Raw genomic sequence first — 19,025 nt, 5'->3', positions numbered from 1 at the left:
TAGAGGAAACACGAGAGCTGAACCTCAAAGGCTGGATTTGGGTTGGATGCAAGGAAGTCAAGTGGACATTCCAGGTGAGAGGAACTTGAGTGAAAAGGCTGGGTGTTGCATATTAATGACAAAGTGAAAAAGGGCTACGACATTTGTCCCTGTTATGGAGGCATGGAGAGTTAGGTTGAAGAGAGGAAGGCAAGTTCTATTCATTAACTCTGGGAACATTTTTTTTTTTTTTTTGACAGATGAACAAAGTTTATTGAAAGGCAAGGAGATTATGTCAAAAAATGATGTATTTGTCTTTTCCAAAAGTTAATTAAAATAAATTCTACAGCCAGAGTGTAGATAATTTTTTTAAATTTTATTTATTATTATTTTTGGGGGGGTACACCAAGTTCAATCAACTGTTTTTATACACATATCCCCATATTCCCTCCCTTCCTTGACTCCCCCCACTCGAGTCCCCCCCACCCTCCCCGCCCCAGTCCTCTAAGGCATCTTCCATCCTCGAGTTGGACTCCCTTTGTTATACAACAACTTCCCACTGACTATCTATTTTACAGTTGGTAGTATATATATGTCTGTGCTACTCTCTCGCTTCATCTCAGTTTCCCCTTCACCCCCCGCCCCCTCCCATACCTCGAGTTCTCCAGTCCATTCTCTGTATCTGCAGCCTTGTTCTTCTCACTGAGTTCATCAGTACCATTTTTAGATTCTGTATATGTGAGTTAGCATATAATATTTGTCCTTCTCTTTCTGACTTACTTCACTATGTATGACAGATTGTAGTTCTATCCACCTCATTACATATAGCTCCATCTCACCCCTTTTTATAGCTGAGTAATATTCCATTGTGTATATATGCCACATCTTCTTTATCCATTCATTTGTTGATGGGCATTTAGGTTGCTTCCATGTCCTGGCTATTGTAAAGAGTGCTGCAATAAACATTATGGTACAAGTTTCTTTTGGGATTATGGTTTTCTTTGGGTATATGCCCAGGAGTGGGATTACTGGATCATAAGGTAGTTCTACTTGTAGTTTTTAAAGGAACCTCCAAATTGTTTTCCATAGTGGCTGTACCAACATACAGTCCCACCAAGAGTGCAGGAGAGTTCCCTTTTCTCCACACCCTCTTCAACATTTGTTGTTTCCAGATTTTGTGATGATGGCCATTCTGATCGGTGTGAGGTGATATCTCATTGTGGCTTGGACTTGCATTTCTCTGATGATAAGTGATGTTGAGCATCTTTTGATGTGTTTGTTGGCCATCTGTATGTCTTCTTTGGAGAAATGTCTATTTAGGTCTTCTGCCCATTTGTGGATTGGGTTATTTGCTTTTTTGGTATGAAGCTGCATGAGCTGCTTGTATATTTTGGAGGTTAATCCTTTGTCCGTTGTTTCATAGGCAATTATTTTTTCCCATTCTGAGGGTTGCCTTTTAGTCTTGTTTATGGTTTCTTTCGCTGTGCAAAAGCTTTGAAGTTTCATGAGGTCCCATTTGTTTATTCTCGATTTTATTTCCATGATTCTAGGAGGTGGGTCAAAAAGGATCTTGCTTTGATGTATGTCATAGAGTGTTCTGCCTATGTTTTCCTCTAGGAGTTTTATAGTGTCTGGCCTTACATGTAAGTCTTTAATCCATTTGGAGTTTATTTTTGTGTATGGTGTTAGGAAGTGTTCTAATTTCATTCTTTTACATGTTGCTGTCCAATTTTCCCAGCACCACTTCTTGAAGAGGCTGTCTTTTTTCCATTATATATTCGTGCCTCCTTTGTCAAAGATAAGGTGCCCATATGTGTTTGGGCTTACTTCTGAGTTCTCTATTCTATTCCATTGATCATCCTTTCTATTTTTGTGCCAGTACCATACTGTCTTGATCACTATGGCCTTGTAGTATAGTTTGAAGTCAGGAAGCCTGATTCCACCAACTCCATTTTTCCTTCTCAAGATTGCTTTGGCTATTCGGGGTCTTTTGCGTTTCCATACACATCATAAGATTTCTTGTTCTAGTTCTGTGAAGAATGCCGTTGGTAATTTGATGGGGATTGCATTGAATCTGTAAATTGCTTTGGGTAGTACAGTCATTTTCACGATGTTGATTCTTCCAATCCAGGAACATGGTATGTCCCTCCATCTGTTTGTGTCGTCTTTGATTTCTTTCATCAATGTCTTAAAGTTTTCTGCATACAGATCTTTTGCCTCCTTAGGCAGGTTTATTCCTAGGTATTTTATTCTTTTGGTTGCAATGGTGAATGGGAGAGTTTCCTTAATTTCTCTTTCTGCTCTTCCGTTGTTAGTGTATAGGAATGCAAGAGATTTCTGTGCATTAATTTTGTATCCTGCTACTTTACTAAACTCATCAATGAGTGCTAGCAGTTTTCTGGTAGAGTCTTTAGGGTTTTCTATGTATAATATCATGTCTCTGCAAAGAGTGACAATTTTACTTCTTCTTTTCCAATTTGTATTCCTTTTATTTCTTTTTCTTCTCTGATTGCTGTGGCTAAAACTTCCAAAACTATGTTGAATAATAGTGGTGAGAGTGGACACCCTTGTCTTGTTCCTGTTCTTAGAGGGAATTCTTCCAGTTTTTTCCCGTTTATTGGTATTCATGATGCCATAAGTGAATATCATACAAGAAATATCTGAAGTCTCCTCCACTTCTGCTTTGATCTCCCCCAGCTTTGTTTCTCAGCCTTATTTGCCAAGACAACTCATAAAATCTCTCTAACCTCTGATGAGGTAGGGTTTGTGTTTTTTTTTTTACCTTCAGCTGTGTGGTTTTTCTCCCCATCTCCTGTTTGTATATGTGAAGACACCACTGATGTAAGGCAAAAAAGTAGAAACATACTGTTGGTATTCCTTATCAAAGAGCCTATATGACTGTTAGTGTCACTGATGCCACCTTGGGCCTATACAGCTCCTCCTGTCCTCCTGATGACCCTATCCAGGACTGTACTGCACAAAAATCACTTCTCTGTTATCAGCGGCTTTATAGTTAAGAGATATTGCTTAATAATCATCAGGACCAGGTGGCCTCCATGCTCTGTTAGTCCCTAAACAATGAAGACCTTCACTGACATATTCCCGGAGCCCACGAGACCAGTTACCCATTCATAAAACTTGACTTAGGAAGGCACATCCTGTTTCTGAGCACCTATCCCCATACCCTAGGTTAACTATAAAACTATCCCAGTGTCCCCACGGACATGCAGGGTGCATCTGAGACCGCTTCCGGGTCACTGTCCACTTGATCCAGATCCAACCCTGTAAGCTACCCCATTGATCACATGGAACTGCCTGCCTCGTGCTTCTGTCTCAAGATGCCTTCTCAGTTCAGTGGGCATTTTTGGTTAACTCTGTCCTCCAACATTTCCCAAATGAAGAGTTAATTTATGCTACAGATTGGATACAGTAAAGGAAAAAGAAATCTTAAAGAAAAAGTTCATTGGCAGCATGCCTATGCCAAAATTAAGTATATGCTGAAGCTTTTAAAAAACATACAAAACTGGAATGGGATCAAGCATCTTTACATAAATGGGCCCAAGCTGCTGGGGCCTTGTGTTTTTCTGGGATAGGAGAATGGGAGCCCGTGACCATCGCAAACGCCTGTATCAAAATGGCTACTGACCAAGTCAAATAGATTTCCTATTGCCAAGTTGTGTTAACCAGAGATAAACAATTTTCTATTTGACTTAACCTCTTTGTGATTTAGTTTCCTTATGTAAGAATGACTGTAGAATGTTGAAGATGAAAAGAAACTTAGAAACTGTTCATTCCACCCTCACTGGTGATAAAAATCATGGCCTCAGAGAGTTAAGTGACTTGTTCAGAGCTGCAAAGATCAATTTAGGGGCTAGTTGGAGAATATTCTAACAAAGTAGGAATAGAATTCTCTAAAAAAGACACATGTATATATATTTATTTAAATTAAAGATATTTAATAACATTCCTTCTTAAGAAAACATGCAAAAGTACTGAAAGAACTTTCTATTAGTATATTGAACTCAATGGCTTCAGAAATAAAGGTGAGAAAATTAGAGGAAAAGATATATCCTTGATTTAGTATCTTAAGTAGTGCTATGGTTTCAATGTTTTTGTGCCCCCTAATTTGTATATTGACACTAACCCCCAAGGGGGGAACTTTGGGAGGTAATTAGGCCATCAGGATAAAGCCCTTAGAGGAGTATTCTTATAAAAAGCACCCTTACAAAAGAGGCCTGGTTGTCCTTATTTTTTTTCCGTTTAGATGATCTGTCCATTGATGTAAGTGGGGTGTTAATATCTCCTACTATTATTGTGTTACTGTTGATGTCCCCTTTTATGGCTGTTAGCATTTGCCTTATGTATTGAGGTGCTCCTATGTTGGGTGCATAGATATTTACAATTGTTATATGTTCTTCTTGGATTGATCCCTTGATCATTATGTAGTTTCCTTCCTTGTCTCTTGTAATAGTCTTTACTTTAAAGTCTAATTTGTCTGATATGAGTATTGCTACTCCAGCTTTCTTTTGACTTCCATTTGCATGGAATATCTTTTTCCATTCCCTTATTTTCAGTCCATATGTGTCCCTAGGTCTCAAGTGGGTTTCTTTTAGACAACATATATAAGGGTCTTGTTGTTGTATCCATTAAACCAGTCTTTGTCTTTCGGTTGGAGCATTTAGTCCATTTACATTTAAGGTGATTATTGACATATATGTTTCTATTACCATTTTCTTCATTGTTTTGGGTTTGTTTTTGTAGGTCTTTTCCTTCTCTTGTGTTTCCTGCTTAGAAAAGCTCCTTTAGCTATTGTTGTAAGGTTGGTTTGGTGGTGCTGAATTCTCTTAACTTTTGCTTGTCTGGAAAGCTTTTGATTTCCCTGTCGAATCTGAATGAGATTCTTGCTGGGTAGAGTATTCTGAGCTGTAGGTTTCTCTCTTTCAGGACTTTCAGTATATCCTGCCACTCTCTTCTGGCCTGCAGAGTTTCTGCAGAAAGATCAGCTGTTATCCTTATGGGTTTTCCTGTATATGTTATTTGTTGCTTTTCTCTTGCTGCTTTTAATATTTTTTCTTTGGGTTTAATTTTTGTTAGTTTGATTAACATGTGCCTCAGTGTATTTATCCTTGGGTTTCTTCTGTGTGGGACTCTCTGTGCTTTTTGGACTTGATTATTTCCTTTCCCATGTTGGGTAAGATTCCCACTATAACCTCTTCAAATATTTTCTCAGACCCTTTCTTTTTTCCTTCTTCTTCTGGGATGCCTATGATTTGAATGTTGGTGTGCTTAATGTTGTCACCAAGGTCTCTGAGGCTGTCTTCCATTCTTTTTATTCTTTTTTCTCTTTACTGCTCTGTGGCAGTTATTTCCCCATTCTATCTTCCAACTCACTTACTCATTCTTTTGCCTCAGTTATCTGCTATTTATATGATCTAGAGTATTTTTTATTTTGGTTATTTTGTTATCTATTACTGTTTCTTTGCTATTTAATTCTTCTGAGTCCTTACTAACTGTTTCATGCATTTTCTCTATTTTGTTATCGAGATTTTGGATCATCTTTACTATCATTATTCTGAATTCTTTTTCAGGCAATTTTCCTATTTCCTCTTCATTTATTTGGTCTTGTGTGTTTTTACCTCTTTCCTTCATCTGTGACATATTTTTTGTTGTCTCATTTTCTCCTCACTTTGGATGGGCAGGATTGTGTTCCTGTCCCATTGGGTGTTTGGCCTGAGGTTTCAAGCACTGGTGTTTGTAGGCTGTTGAGTATAGCTGGGTCTTGGTGTTGAGGTGAGAACCTCTGGGAGACCTCACTCTGATGAACATTCCCTGGGAACTGGGTTCCACTGTTAGCCCAATGTTTTGGACTCAGAGCTCCCACCTCAGGAGCTCAGGCCTGTCCCTGGGCTTGTGAATCAAGATCACACAAGCCATGTGGTGTAGGAAAATGAAAAACAAAAGTAGGAGAACAGCAGAAAAATAGGAAGATAAAAAATAAGATAATAGGAAACTAACAGATGTGTTAGAAAAGAAATTTTTTTTAAAAAGATGGAGCAACAACTGGAAGGTAAAACAAGTGCAATAGCCAAAGTGAGGAGGTGGGAAGGAAAAAAAAGAAAAAGAAAAAGAAAAAGCCAGAAAAGGCCTTGGCTTTGGGGGTGGGGTTTAGACAAGGATCAGGGAGGTTAGGCAATGGGCAGGGCCTACACTTAGAAAAGGCCCTGGGGGTTGATGGGGAATGAGGCTTGGGCCCAATGAGGCAGAGGGGCCCAGTAACGGCTCTGGTGCTGGGGGCAAAGGACGAGGTCAAAGTACACAGCAGGTTCCCTGGGCCTGAGTTGGTGGGAGAAATGCTAGGCACTTCCCCTAGTCCTCCAATCTCAGGGGATCACTCCCCCTTGGGTTCTCTTCTTCCTCATTCCCTCCCTCCTATTCCCCCAGGACCCTCACAGCTGCAGGGGGCACTGGAAGGCAGGAGACCAGACTCTGATGCCCAACAGGCTTCCCAGGGCCAACTGGGCTAGGGTAATGCCTGTGGCAATTCCCCAGATCTCCTAGTCTCATAGGGTCCCTGTCTGCCTCTCTTCCTCTCCCCTACCCCCACTTGCCTAGGTGCCAAGCAGCTGGAGGGGGTCTGGAGTGTGAAAGACCAGGTCCATGAGCCTAGCAGGCTTCCCAGGGCTAGTGGGCAAGGGAAATACCTTCCCTGACTCCCTTGGTCCTCCAATCCCAGAAGGCCCCCTCCCCTGCCTGCCTCTCCTCTTCTCCCCTGCTTTTCTTCTACACCCCTAGGACCAGTGAGACCTAGAAGGGCCCCTGGAGGACCAAAGACAAGGCCTGGGGGTGCAACAGGCCTCCAAGTGACAAGTGGGTAGGGAGATTTCCCACAGTGACTCCCCTGATCCTCCTGTCCTGCAAGGTCTGCCCCACTGCTGTCTGCCTCTCTCCCTCTTCTCCTCTCCTTCCTCCCTCCCATGCCTGTGTGACCCATTCAGCTGGAGAGACCGAGGAACCAGACTCAGGAGCCCAGCAGGCCTGCCAGGCCCAAGTGGGCAGGGGAAAGGTCCTCCACATCTCTCTTGGTCCTCTGCTCCTGGAATGTCCCACCACCGGTTTGCCTCTCTTCCTCTTCCCCTGCCATGCTTCAAAGTCCCTGGGATCAATGTTAAATGACACATTAGACCATCTCAAATTAATTGATATTTATAGGACATTCCATCCAAAAATGACAGAATACATTTTCTTCTCAAGTGCACATGGAATATTCTCCAGAATAGATAACATCTTGGGTCACAAATCAAGTCTTGGTAAATTCAAAAAAATAGAAATCATATCAAGCATTTTCTCTGACCACAATGCCATGAGACTAGATTCAATTACAGGAAAAAAAGTATAAAAAATACAAACACATGGAGGCTAAACAATATGTTATTAAACAAACAAGAAATCACTGAAAATCAAAGAGGAAAAAAAATACCTAGAAAAAAAATGACAATGAAAACAAAACAACCCAAAACCTATGGGACACAGCAAAAGCAGTTCTAAGAGGGAAGTTTATAGCAATACAGTCTTACCTCAAGAAACAAGAAAAATCTCGAATAAACAACCTAATCTTACACATAAAAAAATTAGAGAAAGAAGAACAAAAAAATCCCAAAGTGAGTAGAAGGAAAGAAATCATAAAGATGAGATCAGAAATAAATGAAAAAGAAATGAAGGAAACAATAGCAAAGATCAGTAAAACTAAACACTGGTTCTTTGAGAAGATAAACAAAGCTGATAAAACATTAGCCAAACTTATCAGGAAAAAAGGGGAGAAGATGCAAATCAACAGAATTAGAAATGAAAAAGGAGAAGAAACAACTGACACTGCAGAAATACAAAAGATTATGAGAGACTACTACAAGCAACTATATGCCAATAAATTTGATAACCTGCAAGAAATGGATAAATTCTGAGAAAAGTAAAATCCTCCAAGACTGAACCAGGAAGAAACAGAAAATATGAACAGCCAATCACAAGTATGGAAATTGAGACTGTGATTAAAAATCTCCCAACAAACAAAAGCCCAGGGTCAGATGGCTTCACAGGTGAATTCCATCAAACATTTAGAGAAGAGCTAACACCTATCCTTCTCAAACTCTTTCCAAAATATAGCAGAAGCAGGAACTCTCCCAAACTCATTCTACGAGGCCACCATTACCCTGATACAAAAACCAGACAAAGATATCACACAAAAAAGAAAATTACAGCCTAATATCACTGAAGAATATAGATGCAAAAATCTTCAACAAAATACTAACAGAATCCAGAAGCACATTAAAAAGATCACACAACATGATCAAGTGGGGTTTATCCCTGGAATGTAAGAATTCTTCAATATATGCAAATCAATCAATGTGATACATCATATTAACAAGTTGAAGGATAAAAACCATATGATTATCACAATAGATGTGGAAAAAGCTTTTGACAAAATTCAACATCCATTTATGATAAAAACTCTCCAGAAAATAGACATAGAAGGAAATTACCTCAACATAATAAAAGCCATATATGACAAACCAAAAGCCAATATCGTTCTAAATGGTGAAAAACTGAAAGCATTCCCTTTAAGAACAGGAACAAGACAAGGGTGCCCACTCTCACCATTATTATTCAACATAGTTTTAGAAGTTTTAGCCACAGCAATCAGAGAAGAAAATGAAATAAAAAGGAATCCAAATTGGAAAAGAAGTAAAATTGTCACTCTTTGCAGATGACATGACAGTATACATAGAAAACCCTAAAGATTTTACCAGAAAACTGCTAGTACTAATTGATGAATTTAGTAAAATAGCAGGATATAAAATGAATGCCCAGAAATCTCTTGCATTCCTATACACTAACAATGAAAGATCAGAAAGAGAAATTAAGGAAACTCTCCTATTTACTATTGCGACAAAAAGAATAAAACACCTACGAATAAACTTGCCTAAGGAGGCAAAAGACCTGCATGCATAAAACTATAAGACACTGATGAAAGAAATGAAAGATGATAAAAGAAATTAAAGCAGATGGAGGGACATACCATGTTCTTGGATTGGAAGAATCAACATTGTGAAAATGTCTATCCTACCCAAAGCAATTTACAGATTCAATGCAATCCCCGTCAAATTACCAATAGCATTTTTCACAGAACTAGAACAAGAAATCTTATGATTCGTATGAAAATGCAGAAGACCCAAATAGTCAAAGCAATCTTGAGAAGGAAAAATGGAGTTGGTGGAATCAGGCTTCCTGACTTCAAACTATACTACGAGGCTACAGTGATCAAGACAGTATGGTACTGGCACAAAAAAAGAAAGGAAGATCAATGGCACAGAAAAGAGAGCCCAGAAGTAAACCCACGCACATATGGGTACCTTATCTTTGACAAAGGAGGCAAGAATATACAATGGAAAAAAAGACAGCCTCTTCAATAAGTGGTGCTGGGAAAATTGGACAGCTACATGTAAAAGAATGAAATTAGAACAATTCCTAACACCATACACAAAAATAAACTCAAAACAAATTAAAGACCTCAATGTAAGGCCAGACATTATAAAACTCCTAGAGGAAAACATAGGGAGAACACTCTATGACGTACATCAAAGCAAGATCCTTTTGACCCACCTCCTAGCATCATGGAAATAAAACCAAGAATAAACAAATGGGACCTCATGAAACTTAAAAACTTTTGCACAGTGAAAGAAACCATAAACAAGACAAGAAGACAATCCTTCAGAATGGGAGAAAATACTTGCCAACGAAACAATGGACAAAGGATTAATCTCCAAAATATACAAGCAGCTCATGCAGCTTAATACCAAAAAGCAAATAACACAATCCACAAATGGGCAGAAGACCTAAATAGACAGTTCTCCAAAGAAGACATGCAGATGGCTAACAGACACATGGAAAGATGCTCAACATCACTAATCATCAGAGAAATGCAAGTCAAAGGCACAATGAGGTATCATCTCACACCAGTCAGAATAGCCTTCATCAAAACATCTAGAAACAATAAATGTTGGAGAGGGTGTGGAGAAAAGGGAACTCTCCTGCACTGTTGATGGGAATGTAAACTGGTACAGCCACTATGGAAAACAATTTGGAGGTTCTTAAAAAACTAAAAATGGAACTACCATATGACCCAGTATTCGCACTACTGGACATATACCCAGAGAAAACCATAATCCAAAAATAAACATGTACCATAATGTTCATTGCAGCACTATTTACAATAGCCAGGACATGGAAGCAACCTAAATGCCCATCAACAGATGAATGGATAAAGAAGATGTGGCACATATATACAATGGAATATCCGCCATAAAAAGGAATGAAATTGAAGTATATTTAATGAGGTGGATAGACCTCGATACTGTCATACAGAGTGAAGTAAGCCAGAAAGAGAAAAACACATACTGTATGCTAAGTCATATATATGAAATATGAAGAAATGGTACTGATGAATCCAATGACAGGGCAAGAGTGGAGATGCAGATGTAGAGAATGGACTTGAGGACACGGGGCTAGGGTTGGGGGTGGAGTCTAAGGGGAAGCTGGGATGAAGTGAGAGAGGAGCATAGACATAGATACACTACCAAATGTAAAATAGATAGCTAGTGGGAAGTTGCTGTATAACAAAGGGAGATCAACTCGATGATTGGTGATGCTTTAGAAGGCCAGGACAGGGAGGGTGGGAGGGAGTCATGGGAGGGAGGGGCTATGGGGATATATGTATAAATACAGCTGATTCACTTTGGTGTACCTAAAAAATTGGTACAAGAGTGTAAAGCAATTATATTCCAATAAAGAGCTTAAACAAACAAACAAACAAACAAACAAAAAAGAGGCCTGGAGGAGCTCCCTTGCCTCGTCTGCCACATAAGGATACAGTAACAAGTTGGTAGTCTGCAACCTGGAAGAGCGTCCTCACCAGACCTGGCCATGCTGGCACCCCAATCTTGGACTTCTTGCTTCCAGAACGGTGAGCAATAAATTCCCACTGTTTATAACCTCCCCACTTTATGGTATTTTTACGGTAGCAGCCCAGGTGGACTAAAACAAATATTGACAATATCCTTTAGTAGAGGGCAGAGCTTAAATAGAGGATACAAGCACAGGATGCATAAAGTTTAATTCTCATGATGTGTTTTTGTTAATCAAAGAAGAATTCTTATATGTAGAATACTATACCTTTTTAATTTCAGATTTCAAATTACAAGGGTTACTTTGCTGGTTGAAGAGGGATTTCTTGAATCTCTCTATAACCCTTCTTTTCAAATTGTGGTGCAAAGCGGGAGGAAGCTGCATAAAATGAGAAAATCATCATAAGCACATTGTTAACAATGCATAGCTGACTCCCAGGAAGCATCTGTGAGGGTAACAATATTCACTCAACAGGACTAAATAAGAACTTAAATTTTACTTCAGATAGCATGACTTGATGTTACAATTTTTCATTCTACAATCCAGATGAAATGCATTACTCTGTTTTCTTTCAAAAGGGTACATCTAATTATGTTACTGTTCTCTCATTTTATTTATATTATTTTTTCACAGAACAACTAAATTATATATTAGTTGCATGTATAAATTTAATTTGGTAAACAACAGACTTACAAGCAAAGTTGCATTATATGAATGTTTAAGTGCTTGTGTCATGCCCAGACCATGGTGAACACTCTCATCATGGCCCTTATCCTGAAGGACCTGACACTTTGGACCAGAAAGCACACATCCACATTAGTAGAGAATCAGAGGTCTGCCTGTGTGTGCTTCTGAATATACAGCTGGAGAGAAATCAGATTGGAGGGACCAATTTGATCAAGAAAGAGAGTAGTGAATTTGTATACATTAGGGCTCAGCAGGATGAGTTAAATTTAATAAGTAAATAGTAGGAAACCACTGGTTGGGATGCAGAAGGTAAGGGAAAGTACCACAAGACACCTTTTTGGACTTGATAATTCCCTACTGTTACCCACCAGAAGTTGCATCTGAGAAGACAAGCCTTCTTTCATTTCAAAACTCTATACTAACCTCACTTAGGAGAGATGAGGGGTAATATCTTAAAAAGGGATGCTCATTCAATTGTTCCACAACGGTGAGCTTTAAGTCAGCAACAAGGGTCACATCTCAATATGATGAAGGATGACTGGTGCACATCATTACCAAGGAGGAAACAGCTTATACATCAAAAGAATTACAAGATTTTGCTATCTATGTCAGCAGCAACCCAGAGAACACGTGCAGGAGTGGATTCTAAGGGTGTCAGGCCAAGAAGGATGAAATATAGCACTGTATCAAACTGAATTCATTCAAATGTATTCACTTACTAGACAGTCTAGATTTAATATATTACTTTGTGCAGCTGGAGGTGGTGACTTAATTGGTTGGTGTACCTAAAATATGGACTCAATTGTAGCCTACATTTAATGAGGATAAAATGCCAGCGTTTCTCTGGCTTGTGGAGGAGGGAATTCAAAGGCTTGGAGAGACAAGAATGCTGGGGTAGATTTACTATGGGTGACCTGCACACTTACTTCCCAATTTTGTTCACCAAGAACCCTCAGAAGCCATTCCTTTTGATACCAAACAGGACCCTGTGGGGGCTCCTGGGCACAAAAGCCTTCCTGTGCCCCTCATTTCTTTGATTATAGGAAATAGGCTTCATTCAGCTTCCATGAACTTCCCTGAGTTCCATCTGGCAAATTAAAGCAGTTGTTAATTAGGGAAGGAAGGAGATGCAGAGACAAGGGAGGAACAGCCAAGAGAAACAGTAGTTCAGCTTTGAGGCAGGGTCCTGGCTCCCCACCAAGGGATACACAACAATATCTTTGAGCTGCTTTGCAGATACTGAAACCCGCACCAGATGGGAGAAGTTAACTGTATGCTGCCCACCAGCATGTAGACCCCAGACAGGTTGGACGATGGCTGATGGTACTGACTCCTGATTACTCCACAACCAGCCAATCAGAAAAATGTCCATGAGCTAATGATACCCTCTTTGAACCATTCCTATAAAACTCCTCACTACCACTTTCAGATTGGAACATACAGTTTTGAGGACATTAACCTGCTATGGCCCCCTTTGCCTGGCAAAGCAATAGAGCTATTCTTTTCTACTTCACCCAAAACTCTGTCTCTGACATTTAACTCGGTGTCAGGGTATAGAGGCCAGATTTGGCTTCACTTTCACTAAAGCAGTGAGAAACACATTGGAGAGGGGAGAATCAGCATCCCTGAAGACCTGTACAGTTGTTCTCCTTTGTAGGCCATGTATGACACTGAAAGTACATGATTCCAATGGGGATGATGTGACCCCAGAGAAATAAAGGCCAAGAGGCAGCCCCTGACTACCAGTGACAAGTTAGGAGCATTTACCATAAAGGGTGGTGGGGATGTACACTGTTAATTAGAATGCCTGGCCCACAGAGATCTTCAATGGTAGTTAACTGATTGGGGTGTTCCTGGGAAAGAAACATGTGGCCATCCTAGTAGAGTATCCCTTAATCCATATAACGCAAAAGAAACTCTAGGTCTGGTAGACAAAAATGTGATTTGAGTTGCTGTTGCCCTCAATTAAGAGTCACAGACTCTAACATAGTTTCCAGACCTTGGTCAATTCAAAGACACAAAGTCCCTAGATTAGTGAGAAAGCTGGGGCCACTTGAGGAAGGGACCTCAAACATTGCTACACGTATGCACTATAAATTTTCCTCCAACCCTTCCCCAAAAAGCCCTGCAGTTATTTATTAGAGTGACTACTCATGGAGAAAAAGGAAATACACACGCTTTCAGGAAATAATGGACACCAGTCATAAACTGACTCTAATTCCTAGTCTCATAATGCCACCATGGTACACTAATCAAAATGTTTTCTTGTTTTGTTTGCTTCTTTGGTGGGGGGTAGGCATATTAGCCCAAGTTAGACTTAAAATGGGCTCAGTTGTTCCACTGCCCTGGTGATATTTCTCTCTAGTACCTGAATATTTAATTGGAATTACCATAATTGGCAACTGACGGAATTATCAGACTGGGTCTCTGAATCTTAAGATAAAGGAACGTTTATGTTTTGCTCATTGATGTGTCTCAAGTGCCTAGAATAGTGGCTGGTATATGGTAGGCACCTAGTAATTACATACCAAATAAAAAGATGAACAAATGAATGAACTACATTTTAAGACACACAATCTTAAACTTCAAAATATTAGTTAATTTCTTGTCCAAATATCTATACTTATTTATCTATAAAATTTGTTTTCTCATTAATAGTATATACCTTTGGTAAATCACCATTCAACTTGCTTATCATTAGAAAGATTTTTATAAATACTTTGCAACCAGTGATTTCTTTCCCAATGCCTAAGGATCACTGAGATGTAGAAAAAGTTTTAATAATCCTGAATTTTGTGTTTTCATTTTTTTGAGAGGTCTTGGTTTTATCTCAGCATCATCAGGATAAGGGCACTACTTTCCATTCCTTCCTGTAGTAAAGCTCTCAGAAGCCCAGCTCTGTCCCCATTTTCATCCCCACATTGAAGGACCATTTGTGTTGAAGTTTGTATTTGGTTGGGCACTAACAGTGAAAGAACAGGTTAGGAGTCATAGGGAAAACCTGAAATATCTGCTTCTTTTACCCTATGACATTCCCAGCTCTGCTGCTAAGCTAACGTGTTCCCAAATATATGTATTTGAAGAGAATAAGAAAAAGCATCACTCAAACTGAAAGTTTCTCAAAGTACTTCTTTAGCAATATTAGCACCTTGTACTTATACTTAACATGAAAAGGAAATAAACAGCTAGCACACTGACCTGAGTGATGTAGATGATTTTGTGCAGCTGGATTAAGATCTGCTGAATAGGATCACTGATCTGACGTACTTTCCTCTGGGACACAGCAATTCCTGCAGATGCTGTGGAAGACAAATCCTGCAGTTAATCAAGAGACTGGTTTTCCCCTTCAAAAGTGGTATTAATGGAAAATGGGGTAAAATTTGAAAAAAAAAATTAAAGTAAAAACCCTCATTCTGCCAATGAGACAATATGTAGAGACCTTGTTACACTTCAATACTTTATGACATGGGATGAACAATTCATTCCTTCTACTTCTCATACCTTTAAGTAACATAATGATGTTATCATTTGTAACATCTGAAAGACTGTTTTTCACTTGGAAATTTTGCCTGCAATTATATCAGGCTGCCACAAGGAGTCAGTGATGTCTTGGATACTGTGGCCATTAAAAAGCTAGGCTTCAGATATATGCAGTTAAGAGAGTATCACACTTAAAATTTTTAAATTCATTATGCCTCCAATAGCAAATAAAACTATTTTTTTAAAACTACAAAAACACAAACACAGAATAGGCAATTTTACAGAGCAAAGGAAAAACCAATAAATTATAATTAGTAATAATCAAGGGTTTGAAAATTATGTTACTTTCAAACCCTTGATTATTACTAATTATAAATTTCACCTAGATTTCTCTTCAGGTCTAAATAAGACACGTTTATGCTTTATCCTGAATTCTCAAGGAGCCACATCACATTCACAGTTCTAGGCTAACTTGGCATCAAATTGCATATAAGCTGCTTTCCCAGATTCACATGTCATAGCCACAAGTGGCCCTTTCTTAACTTTCAGGGATGTGAAGTTGTTTAAAGGAATGGCCTTAACCCTTATATTAGCCACAAGGACCCCTCTGCTGCCTCTCACCCTCAGATCCACAGTGGGGAAAACGGAAGAGAAACTTCAGATATGTGGATGTATATTATCCTCTCCCACATTCCTGCTCTTTTCCTTCTTGCCAATTTCTCTTTTTTAAAGAAAAGTTTCAAAGTTCTTTTCTTACCTCCATACAATCTTGAGCCACATGAAATTAAAAGTGAATACAATCATTGCTTTAGCATCAGCTAAGATTTTGAAAACGGATACTTAAATAAATGTTTTCTGAGAAAACACATATTTTATGATAAAAACATGTTATCAAAACATTTATAGAGAAATTTAATGTGGCCATTAAAAGATTTAACTTGTTTTATTATTAGCATATGAAAATTTATATTTAGAATACAAACAACAAAAAAGAAAATAAATATAACATTTAAAGAAATAGTATTTTCTTTATGGGTATCTTTACTGAGTTTGTTGGCAATTTCACACAAGAAATTATAAAGATAAGATTAGAAATAAGTGAAAAAGAAATGAAGGAAATAATAGCAAATATCAAAAAAATTAAAAGCTGGTTCTTTGAGAAGATAAACAAAATTGATAAACCATTAGCCAGACTCATCAGGAAAAAAAGGCAGAAGATGCAAATCAACAGAGTTAGAAATGAAAAAGGAGAAGTAACAACGGACACCGCAGAAATACAAAAGAACATGAGAGACTACTACAAGCAACTATATGCCAATAAATTTGATAACCTGGAAGAAATGGATAAATTCTGAGAAAAGTGCAATCTCCAAAGACTGAACATGGAAGAAATAGAAAATATGAACAGACAAGCACTGAAATTGAGACAGTGATTAAAAATCTCCCAACAAACAAAAGCCCAGGGCCAGATGGATTCACAGGCAAGTTCTATCAAAAATGTAGAGAAGAGCGAACACTTACCCTTCTCAAACTCTTCCAAAATATAGCAGAAGGAGGAACACTCCCAAACACACTCTATGAGACCACCATCACCCTGATACCAAAACCAGGCAAAGATGTCACAAAAAAAGAAAATTACAGACCAATGTCACTGATGAATATAGATGCAAAAATCCTCAACAAAATACTAGCTAACAGAATCCAACAGCACATTAAAAAGATCATACACCATGATCAAGTGGGGTTTATCCCTGGGATGCAAGGATTCTTCAATATACTCCAATCAATGAGATACATCATATTAATAAGTTGAAGGATAAAAACCATATGATCATCTTAACAGATGCAGAAAAATCTTTTGACAAAATTCAACATCTATTTATAATAAAAACTCTCCAGAAAGTGGGCATAGAAGGAAGTTACCTCAACATAATAAAAGCCATATGTCGCAAACCAACAGCCAACATTATTCTAAATGGTGAAAAACTGAAAGCATTCCCTTTAAGAACAAGACAAGGGTGCCCACTCTCACCATTATCATTCAACATAGTTTTGGAAGTTTTAGCCACAGCAATCAGAGAAGAAAATGAAATAAAAGGAATTCAAATTGGAAAAGAAGAAGTAAAATTGTCACTCTTTGCAGATGACATGATATTATGTGTAGAAAACCCTAAAGATTTTACCAGAAAACTGCTACCACTAATCAATGAATTTAATAAAGTAGAAGCATACAAAGTTAATGCACAGAAATCTCTTGCATTCCTATACACTAACAATGAAAGATCAGAAAGAGAAATTAAGGAAACATTCCCATTTACCATTGCAACAAAAAGAATAAAATACTTAGGAATAAACCTGCCTAAGGAGGCAAAAGACCTGTATGCAGAAAACTATAAGACACTGATGAAAGAAATTAAAGTTGATACAAACAGATGGAGGGACATACCATGTTCTTGAATTGGAAGAATCTACATTGTGAAAATATCTATCCTACCCAAAGCAATTTACAGATTCAACGCAATCCCTGTCAAATTACCAATAGCATTTTTCACAGAAATAGAGCAAGAAATTTTATGATTTGTATGGAAACGCAAATGACCCCAAATAGTCAAAGCAATCTTGAAAAGGAAAGATGAAGCTGGAGGAATCAGGCTCCCTGACTTCAAACTATACTACAAGGCTACAGTGATCAAGACAGTATGGTACTGGCACAAAAACAGAAAAGAAGATCAATGGAATAGAATAGAGAGCCCAGAGTTAAAACCATGCACATATGGGTACATTATCTTTGACAAAGGAGCCAAGAATATACAATGCCAAGAAGACAGCCTCTTCAATAAGTGGTGCTGGGAAAATTGGACAGCTACATGGAAAAGAATGAAATTAGAACCCTTCCTAATACCATACACAAAAGTAAACTCAAAATGGATTAAAGACCTAAGTGTAAGGCCAGACACTGTAAAAGTCTTAGAGGAAAACATAAGCAGAACACTTTATGACATACATTAAAGGAAGATCCTTTTTGACCCACCTCCTAGAAGACTGGAAATGAAATCAAGAATAAACAAATGGGACCTCATGAAACTTAAAAGCTTTTGCACAGCAAAGGAAACCATAAACAAGGCAAGAAGACAACCCTCATAATGGGAGAAAATACTTGCCAACAAAGCAACTGACGAAGGATTAATCTCCAAAATATACAAGCAGCTCATGCAGCTTAATACCAAAAAAAACAAATAACCCAATCCAAAAATGGCCGGAACACCTAATAGACATTTCTCCAAAGAAGACATACAGAAGGCCAACAAACACATGAAAAGATGCTCAACATCACTAATCATTAGAGAAATGCAAGTCAAAGCCACAATGACATATCACCTTACACCAGTCAGAATAGCTATCATCAAAAAATCTAGAAACCATAAATCTGGAGAGGATGCAGAGGAAAGGGAACCCTCCCGCACTGTTGGTGAAAATGTAAGCTGGTACAGCCTCTATGTAAAACAGTATGGAGGTTCCTTGAAAACCTAAAAATAGAGTTACCATATAACCCAACAATTTCACTACTGGGCACATACCCTGAGAAAACCATAATCCCAAAAGAAACATGTACTACAATGTTCATTGCAGCACTATTTACAATAGGCAGAATATGGAAGCAATCTAAATGCCCATCAACAGATGAATGGATAAAGAAGATGTGGCACATACATGCAATGGAATATTACTCAGCCATAATAAAGAATGAAATTGAGTGATTTGTAATGAGGTGGATGGACCTACAGTTTGTCATAGAGAGTGAAGTAAGCCAGAAAGAGAAAAACAATACCGTTTGCTAACTCATATATATGGAATCTATAAAAATGTTACTGATGAACCCAGTGACAGGGCAAGACTAAAGATGCAGATGTAGAGAACGAACT

At 38.4% G+C, this 19,025-nt stretch overlaps 1 protein-coding gene across 1 annotated transcript in view; it reads right to left on the bottom strand.

Annotated features, from left to right (window-relative positions):
- NEK10 (NIMA related kinase 10) overlaps window positions 1-19,025 on the bottom strand; it is a 267,865-nt gene that overhangs the window by 7,350 nt on the left and 241,490 nt on the right. The window contains exons 34-35 of the mRNA XM_057700444.1: window positions 14,821-14,921; window positions 11,203-11,313 (exon numbers count right to left, since the gene is read on the bottom strand). Coding sequence (XP_057556427.1) covers window positions 11,203-11,313; window positions 14,821-14,921 — 212 coding nt within the window. The remainder of the gene's footprint in view (window positions 1-11,202; window positions 11,314-14,820; window positions 14,922-19,025) is intronic.

This window comes from Hippopotamus amphibius, chromosome 11, assembly GCF_030028045.1.
Source record: "Hippopotamus amphibius kiboko isolate mHipAmp2 chromosome 11, mHipAmp2.hap2, whole genome shotgun sequence".
Lineage (NCBI taxonomy): Eukaryota > Metazoa > Chordata > Mammalia > Artiodactyla > Hippopotamidae > Hippopotamus > Hippopotamus amphibius.
Note: the sequence above shows the minus strand (reverse complement) of the source record. Positions and strands in the feature narration are given on the sequence as shown.